The 11,395-nt window shown below is 46.4% G+C and overlaps 1 protein-coding gene across 1 annotated transcript; it reads left to right on the forward strand.

The window, feature by feature from the left end:
* The first annotated feature begins 1,476 nt into the window (after positions 1–1,476).
* On the forward strand, positions 1,477–10,953 carry LOC125514627. The gene is made up of 4 exons (XM_048679964.1): positions 1,477–2,140; positions 5,656–6,024; positions 6,096–10,400; positions 10,502–10,953. Exons 1-3 carry the CDS (start codon positions 1,892–1,894, stop codon positions 10,350–10,352), a joined length of 4,875 nt encoding a protein of 1,624 aa, XP_048535921.1. The 5' UTR covers positions 1,477–1,891; the 3' UTR covers positions 10,353–10,400; positions 10,502–10,953.
* The last annotated feature ends 442 nt before the right edge of the window (positions 10,954–11,395 follow it).

An 11,395-nucleotide genomic window follows, 5' to 3' on the forward strand; every position in this document is an offset into this window, starting at 1 on the left:
TGGTTTCAAATTCCTCACCCCCCTTACATTATTCCGCTGCTGAAGAATTTGTGATATATCCTCTGACGAATTTGAACTGAAGAATTTCATCATGCTATCTTTCATTTCCTTAGTTCATATTCTTCATGCTTGTATGATTGCATGATTGCATGTTCTTCACTATAACATATCCTGACTGCATATACTCTCGATTTTGTGATGACTTAGTTTCCCTTGTATTTCTATTTCTCCACTCTGATCTTCATCAAATTCTTCAAAGTTTGACGAAGTTCTAAAAATCTTCCATTTACCCCCTCTGGGAGATAACATGCGCTTTTAGAGAGCACCTCGTTACACGAACATTTTTTTTTGCAAAAATGATCCAGCAGGAAAGTGGGCACGTATATAAAAAGGAGATCTATTATCAAAGTTCAGCGAAAGTACAAAGCATCTCGAACATAATAAAAGTTATATTGTGATTTCAAGACCTCCAAACAATCACTAATGCCACCAGAGCGAGCCGCCGACACGCCGCTGTCGCCGACCTCGTCGATGACAGCCAGAAAGTCTTCGTGCACGTGCCCATAAGGACCAGCACCCTGGAGCCGCAGTTGTCGTCGTTGAACCCTTGCATAGATCTAAAGTACGTGACACCAAATCTCGCCACAAGACGAGAAACCCTAACCTCACCGTCTCAAAGAGACGATGGGAATCTACGCCGAAACTCCATCGACTATGTCCACATAGACGTACTCGAGGAGGATCAGGACCCGAAAGACAAACTCGAAGAAGTAACGCCGCCATTCGCCTGAGCACTGCACCTGCAAGGACTAAAAAACTCTAACCTAAACTACTAAACGGACTGGAGGCACCGGGATTTCCCTCCCGCCACAGTCCAACGGAGCGGCAAGTAGATGGGAGGCGAATCCACGAACTCGGCGGTGAAGTTTGGAGAAAAGAGTTTGCTCTAGTTGCCTAGGGTTAGGGAAGCAAAAACAAGAAAAAGTCCGACACTAATATTATCACCCGCACGTTTCTCCCGTTGCACATATAGTTGATGATTTAATAAAGAAAGAGTCCCCTCCACATATATGAGTCAATTTACTTTCTGTATCTGTGTGTGATTAATTACAACACCCGCTTCCGCTCCGCAACCCTGAACCGAATTCGCCGGCGAAAGTTGCGGAACACATTTATTCCGGCAAAAGAAAAAAAAATGGGCCGACCGGTGAACCGCCGACTGTCCGGCAGCCGGCCAACCGGGACTTGCCGCAACTGCATCACGGGCACTGCAACACGTCGGCACCGCTTCCCCCGCTAGCAAGTCAAAACAGTGGCCCACTCGCAGCGACCGCGGCAGGCAGGTCAGAGAGCGTGCGTGAGCCAGCCGCACCGAGCAACGCATGCGCCGAACGTAAATAAACTGTCAGAAATGCCCCTGCTCCCCCGTCCCCTCCCCTCCTCCTCCACCCAGCAGCGCAAGCCCGCATCCCAATCCCCCCATCCCATCTCCCCCCTCGACCTCGCGCGCCGTCTCTGCCGCGATCCCTCCCCCCTCACTCCGCCCCAAATCGCCGTTTTTTTCCTCCCCCCACCCCCACCACCCCGCCTCGGATCGCGCCCGAACCCCTCGCCCTCCGACCCCACCGCCCAAACCCCCAATTCTCGCGCCGGCCCTGCGCGCAATCGGCCCCGATCCCGGCTCGAATTCGACCGCGCCGAGGCCTGCCGTCTCCGGCGTGCGTCTCCCCTCCACAGGCGCGGGTTCGGCGCGGGCTCGGGCGGGCGGCCCGGACGGAGCCCCCGCGGATCTAGGGTTTCGGAGCCAGCTAGGGTTTACCGCCGGCGGAGTCGATCCGGTGATGGTGCGGCGCGGCGCCGGCGGCCGGCGAGGAGGGGTCGATGCGGGGCCATGCGCGGCGGTGAGCGGCTTCTCGTCCGGCACATGTGGCCGGCAGCTCGCGTAGAGGCAGCAGCTCCAGCACCGGCGCACGGACCTTCTCCTCCTACTCCTCCTTCCGGCTCGTGTGCCCTTCCACCGCCGACAGCCTCCCACCCACCGGTGCCGGCGACTCCCCCAGCCACGCCGCGGAAGCAGCAGCAGCAGCAGCAGCAGGTCGTCCGTTCTCCCCCGCCGGTGTCACCTGACTTCTTCGTAAAGGTGCCTCATCTGATGGGAATACGCTTTGGAATTTGCCAGTATCGTAATTGTTGTTCTGCTTCTGCTTGATTTTTTTTCACTCTATATACTGTAACTGGAGATTGCTTTGCTCGTTAAGGAAACCATGTGTTGATAAAACTCGAGTGGTATCTGTTGAATTGGATGCACCTGACAGGTTCACCCAAAAGCTCAAGGCGAAGTCGATCAATATATTTCAACACTCCCTCTCAGATTGTAGGCCATAACTATTTTATCCATAGTGCATCCACGAGACTTCTTGTCTCGGATACTTAGTGAACTGAATTCACCTACCATTTCACCCTAAGGTTCAAGCTGAGGGGGGAGGGTGGTCAATATAATTCAGCAATATCGTATTTGTTGTTCTGCATCTGCTTGAAAATTATCATCTGTATACTGTAACTAGACTGCTTCCTCTTGGACCATAGGGAATTAGAGATAGTGGTCTCCAACATGTAAGGAAATCATGTGCTGTCTAAACTTGAGTTGCATCTATTTGAATGGCATGCACTGAACATTCCAACCCAAAAGTTTGAGCTGAGGGGGAAAGCTGGTCAATATATTTCGACACTCCCATCAGGTCTAGGTTCTTTTATACCTTAACTTGGGACCTATGTGGCCTGCAGGTCTTGATCTTAAGACCTTTTTCTCTCTGATGCTGTATTAAATTGCACGCACTGGCCAGCTCACCCAAAAGCTCAAGCTGATTGGAAAGCTGGTTATTTGAACAGTGTGCTAGCACGAGGTGCTAACATGCTAATAGCTGCCTTGGCGTGCATGTTAAAACTTACTTTGAGCATATAATTTGCTGTTGGTATAGGAAGTGATAAAATGCTGTTTAAGGCATTTTAGAAACATTACGTTGGTTATTGGTGTGGATATACGGGTTTCATGGTAAGCCATGCCTTGCTTATGCTGGATTGCCACAAAGATGTGGTTTACCTGCTGTTTGCACATCTTTAATTATTGTTTGTTTTGCTGATGCATTACATACTAGGAAATTCCTAAATAGTTGCTGATTATTGAGCTTATATATATTCTAAAGTAGGAAAAAAAGAAGAAAAAAAGGAGACCAGACCTAAAACGTGGGTATATTGAAATCTCCTTCTGCTGTTTACCCTGGCTGTTGTGCTCCGTGATGCATTATAAGTTTATAATTTTCCTTTTGAGAAGAAAGTTTTTCTAGGTTTGTATATGCTGGTTATTGTTGCAGATCGACAAGTCTGGCAAAAAAGAACTCACTTGCCCAAGCTGTACAGATAGGACATTTTACTTGGTGGCCGTCTTCCAACTGTTTGTTGGGTCCATCACTTAATGTTCATTAGCTTCGTCTGAATTACAATAAATGTTATTACACCTCACTTCTGAGGAAATAATCTAAATCATGGTGTTGCTGTGGTCTATTGTGAAATAACATCCAGAAAATATAACGGAGGTCGTAATGGTGTGATTAGATCTTGAACATGGTCTATGCTTTCTGATCTCGCTAAAGGATATTTTGGCTGTTCTACAGATTTACACCAAGAAGATAACTTGATTAGGTAGAGATTTTGTGGTTTAGCAGCTTGGATATGCCAAATTGCTGTTTTTTTTCTGAGATATTCTTATTTGGCCCTTTCCTAAAATGTTCTTCCTGATTTGGCCCAAAAAATCGTTTCCTACCTAATGTGACACTAGGTTCTCTATATGACATTTTTGTCCATTTTGCCCACTAGCAGTGTTAAGTGAGTAAGTGAAAAGACATTTTTGCCCCTCATGTAGATAGCTCAAGTAAATGTGCAGTTCTCCGATTATCCTGAACTCATTAGTTATTAGGCAAATAGCGGGCTACCCACTTGCTAGCCCTACACAACGTAGTTTGAACTCCGGTGAACGCGCGGGCACGTTGGCGATGACTTGGGAGCGTGCGGCAGCGGCAACAACAGAGGAGGGGTCGTGTGAGGTCGGGGAGCTTGGCAGCCCGAGAACAAGGTAGTGGCGATAGACGACAGCTGCGATGGGAATCAACTATAGAGGGAGAGGCTAAGCAGTGCAAAAGCAGCCGGCGGAGATGTGTCTTGTAGGGGTGAAGGCTCGAGGATGTGAGGCTTAGAGGGGGCGGCGCCGGCAGCTTCGGAGGAGCACCAGGCAAGGAGGTCGTGGTGTGGCGGCGCTCCACCGGAAGCGGAGAAGATGAATGTAGTGATGGCGGTAGAGGGCTTCCCAGGTCTATGCGAAGCTAGATGACAAGGTTTGTAGGTTGGCCACATAAGCGACAGACGATGACAGAGATGGCGTGCTGTGGGCATCGAGTCTCAGGCCACCCAGGCTTGATTCCTTCGGTTATCATCGTCAAAACAACTAGGCGGCCTCAACGGGCAATGTTTTGCGGCGAGGGAAAGGTCGTTAGGAGGTGTAGGATGATGTTGAAGGCTCCGGAGGAGCCCTTGGGTCCTCGGGCTGGTTGTCCGGGCTGGCTAGGAGTGCATGTGGTAGCTGAGAAACTCCTCCCACCCTGGCCATTGAGAAGCCGTAGGTTGCTTCACTGTTGGCTAGCCATCAAATCAGTGTCCCGTCCCATGTTTGCGTGTGTGCGCTTATGTGTTTCGCGGTGTAGTGCTAGTCCAGATCGATCAGTCTGGCTGGTGGTAATTAGTGCAGTCCTAGTCTAGATCAATCAATCTAGTTGGCGGTAAATAGTTCGATACATACGTAAGCTAGCCTCCTAGAAAATACATCCACCTGCTTTCTTCTGATGACTCATTCGTTGCTTCGTGTACTTGCGCATATCTTCGTACACTTGCATGTACTTGGGCCAACAACATCGTCCAACAAGGTCGCCAGACAGCGGGGCGAGCAGCGGCAGTCGGGACCTATGTTAACATCTCTCCTACATTTTTTGTTTACTTTTTGGTTCCTATTTTAATTGAGCCAAACAGTTTTTTGTCGTTTTTTCAACACGAGGGGCAAGAACGGCCAACAAGGTCGCCAGATGGGCGAGCAGCGGCAGTCGGGACCTATGCTAATATCTCTCCTGCATTTTTTCTTTTTGGTTTCTATTTTATATTGGTCCAAACAGTTTCTTGTCGTTTTTTCAACACGAGGGGCAAAAACGGCCAACAACGTCGCCAGACAATGGGGCTAGCAGCGACAATCAGGACCTGTGTTAACATCTCTCATGCATCTTTTTTTTCCTATTTTATATTAGTCCAAACAGTTTTTTGTCATTTTTATCATGAGGGTCAAAAGTGTCTTTTCATGGCCCACTTAACGCCATTAATGTGGTAAATGGACGGAAATGTCATATAAGGAACAAAATTTACGCCTATATCAAATTGGGAAAACAATATTTTTTGGGGGCCAAATAGGGATCTCTCTTTCTTAACAATGAAGCTCGATTATGCTTCTTCACTCAATGATTTTGAAGTATTAGAGTATGGTCATGTGCTTGCAGTTCTGTTGGTACATGAAGAATATTTTGTTTCCTCAGGAGAATAATAATAGTTTAATTATTTCAGGACGGACGGGAGATTCGAGTTGGCGACTGTGCTCTTTTTCGTGCTATTGATGTTCCTCCTTTCGTTGGATTGATACGTTGGATTGAGAAGCAGGAAGAAAGCAATCCCAAGTTACGTGTAAGTTGGCTATATAGACCTGCTGACGTCAGGCTCAACAAGGGGATACAACTGAACGCTGCCCCAAACGAGGTCTTCTACTCTTTCCACCAAGACGAGACATCTGCTGTTTCACTGCTCCATCCTTGTAAAGTTGCCTTTTTACATAAAGGTGCTGAGCTGTCATCTGGGATTTCTTCATTTGTATGTCGGCGTGTGTATGATATTGACAACAAGTGTTTATGGTGGCTTACCGACAGAGATTATATTAATGTAAGTTCTACAGTTACCTTCGTTTATTCTGTCTATTATATTGTCGGTTAATGTGTGCAACTTTTGTCCAGGAACGGCAGGAAGAAGTAAATCGGCTCCTAGACAGAACGAGGCTAGAAATGCATGGTGCAGTGCGGTCAGGTGGGCACTCACCAAAACGGCCAAATGTTCTGTCAGCTTCCCAGCAATTGAAGGCTTGTTCAGACGGTGCTCAAAATTGTGGCCCATCTAAAGGGAAGAAGAGGGACAGAGGTGAGCAAGGAATTGAACCAGCTAAGCGAGATAGTGATTGTCCTCCTAAGGTTGATGACGGTGAACCTGGAAATATTAAGGGGGACAATATGAAGTCTGAAATTGCAGAGATGACAGAAAAGGATGGACTTCCTCATGCTGAAGCTGTCGACAAGCTAGTTCAATTCATGCAACTTGATCAAATTGAGCGGAAAATGGACCTTGCCGGCCGAGTAAGGCTTGCTGATATTATTGCAGCCACAGAAAGTCCTGATTGCCTTAGCAGATTTATGCAACTAAGGGGCCTTCCGGTCTTGAATGATTGGCTTCAAGAAACTCACAAAGGGAAGTCTGGTGAAGGGGGTAGTCCTAAAGAAACTGATAAGCCTACTGAAGAACTTATCCTGGCCCTGCTTCGTGCACTAGCGAAATTGCCTATCAGTCTGATTGCCTTACAAAGCTGCAGTATTGGGAAATCTGTCAATCATCTGCGCAGCTATAAAAATCCGGAGATACAGAGGAAGGCTAGGTATCTTGTTGATAGCTGGAAGAAGCGTGTTGATGCTGAAATGAAGTCGTCTGATGCAAAACCTGTAGTGTCAGGTCAAGCTGTTTCCTGGTCAGGAAAAGTGGGGTTCCCGGAAATTTCTAGTGCTGGAATAGGACGAAGTGGCTCAAGTGAGCCCAGTCCGAAAAGTGCAGGGTTTCATCTTTCTTCACCAAAGGCTTTGAGTGCTACATCTGGTGCTGCTGATGCTGTTGCAAAGTCAAATCCTTTCACATCTGGCTCTTCAAAATTACAACACATGCAACCAGCAAATGCTGCAGCCAACTTAAAGGACTCACCATGCAAATCAGCTGCTGGGACTTGTGGCCCTGATTTTCCTACAGTGAAAGAGGAGAAAAGTTGCAGTTCAAGCCACTCATTGAATAACAGCCAGTCATGCTCTAGTGATCCTGGAAAAACAGTTGGTTCTTTGAAGGAGGATGCACGGAGCTCAACTGCTGTTTCAGCGAGTGCCAGTAAAATTTCTGCACGTGGCCATCGAAGGGCAAACAATGGGCTTCTTGGTTCTGGATTCCAGAAGGAAGCTGCTTTGGGAAGGTCCAGCCAAGGTGATCGTTCTTTATTGCAAGAAAGATCATCACAGTCTGGCTTGGCATGTGAGAAAGGAGCGGACACACCTCACATCAACAATCAGAGATTGATTGTTCGGTTTCCAAAACCAAGTTGTAGCCCTGCTAGGAGCACAAGTGGGGGCTCTTGTGAGGAGCCATCAGTTTCAGGGAGTAGAGCTTCATCTCCTGTTCACACAGATAAGCATGAACAGAATGATCGTAGGGTGAAAATGAAGGTTGAAAATTCTCAGGCTCATTTAGGTTCTGATGCTAATGCTGAGCCTGAGCGAAGCAATGATACTAAAAGAATTGCAGGTTCCGAGGAAGGTGATAAATCACCTTGTGGTATGCTGGATGGTGACTGTAGCAGGACTGCTGAAGAATCTGCTAAGGATACATGTGCATCACGAGTTGCATGCTCGGCAAATATGGATGAAAAAGACGTCTGCTTAGGTGAAACCAGAGTGCGGAACTCGTTCAGCCCTTTGAATGCTTTGATTGAAATCAAATACTCCGAAGGTAGTCATTCCATGCAAGCTGGAGATGATACAGCAATGAATCTTCTTGCTAGTGTTGCTGGAGAAGTATCTAAATCTGAATTGATGTCATCTGCTTCACCGACGAATTCGTCTGCAAATAAACATGGCTATGGAGGCCAGAATATTCAGAAGCTAAAAGTAGAGTGTGATGCAGGCCCATCACAGCACCTGGATCCATCAGATGATGTTGAGAAAGTCATCTCTGAGAAGGAAGACAAAAATGATGAGGAACGACGCTTGAGGAATTCTGGAACTTATTTATCATCCCATGACAAGAAGGGAACATCATCTACTAACCCGCCTCTACCTGGAATAGATTCTAAAGCTGTTGAATCTTCAGTTGATTTACTTGGTGGTGGTGATCAGAAGCCAAATGCCAGACAGCCAACTGATATTAAGATTGATGCAAAGTTCAATATCAGCATTGCTGACGCCGACACGGCATCAGGCAGTCAATGTAGTGTGGTTGCTCCAAATAGAACATTACTCCCCTCTGAGGAATCGTCTTTATGTGGTGCTGATAAACAAGGTCAAGGTTTATTGAAATCATCAGATCAGACACATCTTCATGGTCTACCAGATCGCCTCGAAACCATCAGATCTACTGATAACAGTGGCACTGGCAAATTGGATTCAAAGACTTCATTCTCATCTTTGGCTGTGGATATAAAAAATGCTGATGGTCTAGTGGTTTGCAATAAAGTGCTGAAAGAGCATGAGAAAAAAGAACAACCTGCGTCCACTTCAGCTGATGTTACCAAACCAGATGTATCAGTAGTGCCACTTGGTGCAGCGAATGGGGTATCTGTGATTAAAGAATCAAAAGACTGTTCCAGTGAATCAAGTAGTCAAGCAAAACATCGGACTATCATGTCTCAGGATACCGAGCATACTGCAAGGCACAGTTCAAAGAAACCGAGTGATGAAGTGGGTGGGAAAGAGGACATTGTCTCATCAGATGAGGGTTCTTCTATGGCTAACACCAACTCAAATGGTACAGCTAAGCTTGACTTTGATTTGAATGAACTTGGGGACGAGGGGAATCACTCTGAGCCAGCTACCTCTACTGTTGTATGTTCTTCTGCAATTCATTTACCTGGTCTTTCTCCATTCGTCTCACCTATTTTAAGTGGTCTGCCGGCCCAAATAACAGTTGCTGCTCCAGCTAAAGGACCTTTTGTCCCTCCCGAGAACCTACTAAGAGTGAAGCCTGAGGCTGGGTGGAAAGGTGCAGCAGCTACAAGTGCATTTCGTCCTGCGGAGCCACGGAAGACTTTAGGGATGTTTCTAACTACACCTGGTAGTGCAGTGTCTGATGCTGCCGGGAGGCAATCTCGCCAAGCATTTGACATTGATCTAAATGTAGCAGATGACCAAGTTCTAGAGGAAGATATCTCACAGAGTTCTGCCCGGACAATTGGTTCTGAATCTGACAACCCTAGAAGTCGCAGTGGCCCTGTACGAAGTGCTGGCTTTGAACTTGACTTGAATATGGCCGGCGAAGTTGCAGAGAATAACCAATTTATCTCAAATGCTTCACACAGAGTTGAAGTCACATTGTTGCCATCAAGACCGTTGCCAGAAGGTTTACCTAATACTGATACAAGTAGCTCGAGGAACTTCTTTGATCTCAATAACGGACCAAGCCTTGATGAAGCCAGTACAGAATCTGCACAAAGGACCCTGTCATCTAAAGGTGCTAGCAGCATACCATTCCTACCTCAAGTTGCTGGCCTTAGAATGAACAATACTGAAATTAGTAACATGTCACCGTGGTATGCTTCTGCCAACCCAGGTGGTCCCGTAGCTATGCAGTCGTTTTTTCCTCCTAGAGAACAGTCTTACCCAATTGAAACAGCACCTGGAACCCAGAGGATCATTGCGCCTACTGCAGACGGCGGCCAATTTGGAAGTGGTTCAGGCAGGCCTCCAGTTATTTCCACATCGCCAGCCATGGTCTTCCACCCTCCTGCATATCAATATGCAGGATTTCCTTTTGCTCCCGGTGTTCACCTTCAGTCAGCAGGGTTTCCAATTGGATCGGTGCCATATGGCAGTTCTGCACCAGCAGGAGTTACATATTTTCCAACCATTGCTCCATCATTTGCTGGGTCAACAGGCGCTTTACCTGCCCAGCATGCAAGGCAGTATGCAATAAACCTTCCTGAAGGTAGCAGCAGTGATGGACATGACAGTAACTGGAAATGGAGAAGACAAGGGCTTGATCTTAATTCTGGCCCTGGAAGTATAGATATAGAAGGGAAAGACGAGCGAGTACCTCTATCGCTTAGGCAAAATTTGATCACACCGCCACAAGCGTTTGTGGAGGAGCAAGCAAGAATGTTACAAATGGCGGGTGTAGGAATAAAGAGGAAGGAACCCGAGGGCAGTTGGGATGCTGAAAGAGCATCATCATACAAACAACTATCATGGCAATAAGAACTTCAAGGAGTTCTCCTTGCAGCGACTTCAGAGTCTGGTGAGCTTGTATGTACCACAGTTCTGACTTCTAGTCAAATTCAGTCTCTCTCGCAGCTCCTTTTTCTTTTCTTGTTAAGCTGATTAATTAATGGTGCTTTTATTTGCAGGGGCGACTGAATGGGGTGTTGTATTGCACCCGTTTGGGCGTGGTGAGATATACAAGTCACATGGATTCATCTCCTTGATGATTTGAATTGCGAGAGGAACAAACCTTTGCTGTAATTGCTGTAAATGTTAGTCGTATCCATACTTACCTGGAACAGTTTTGCTCAGCTTCAGCAGTTGCCTTGTTAGAGTTTCTGTACCTGCCAGGCTTGCTTCTATTTTACCCAGGAGGGTATGGCATTGGAGATGGAACTGTGATTTGTCCTCGGCATCTTCAAGCATCTGAAACCGCTGTAATTAGTTTCGGTCTGGTTGTTTTATGTTTTTTTTCCGATAAAGTGTTTTCACATTGCTGAGGACATCAGCAGTTTAACATATGGTTTAGATGTGACATGTATTCCTGCTGGGAAGCGTTATAACCGTAGATGAGGAAGAAATAATTTGCCTTGATTGACGTTGTCTTCTGCATCAAGCTTGCCTGTTGGTTTCCGTGTGCTTTCGGCCTTGCAAATTTTCATATGTGCTGTGTTATTCCAGGTATAGTTTCATAATTCGTTGATTGTTCTTGCCCCATCTGGTCGTTGTTTGGGGTAAGTTTGCACGGTGCATGTTGTGGGTATGCCTCTTGATGTGTCCATGAATTCGCAGCTATCACTGTGTTAATCAAGATAAAATTTACTTCTGGGTGACAATGTGTGAAATTTTGAAGCCCGCACTTGAGATCTTGTAGTAGAATGTAAGATTATGTAAGATTAAAAATTGAATTATTGCATTTATAGAATTTACAATAATGCGATGGGAGAATGACGTGAATTCTAAATTTTTAACCCTTGAAATATCTCTACTCTCTACTTACTCTTATAAAAGAACCAGTTGGTGATGTTGGTGTGTCTTTC

Source organism: Triticum urartu, chromosome 6 (assembly GCF_003073215.2).
Source record: "Triticum urartu cultivar G1812 chromosome 6, Tu2.1, whole genome shotgun sequence".
NCBI lineage: Eukaryota > Viridiplantae > Streptophyta > Magnoliopsida > Poales > Poaceae > Triticum > Triticum urartu.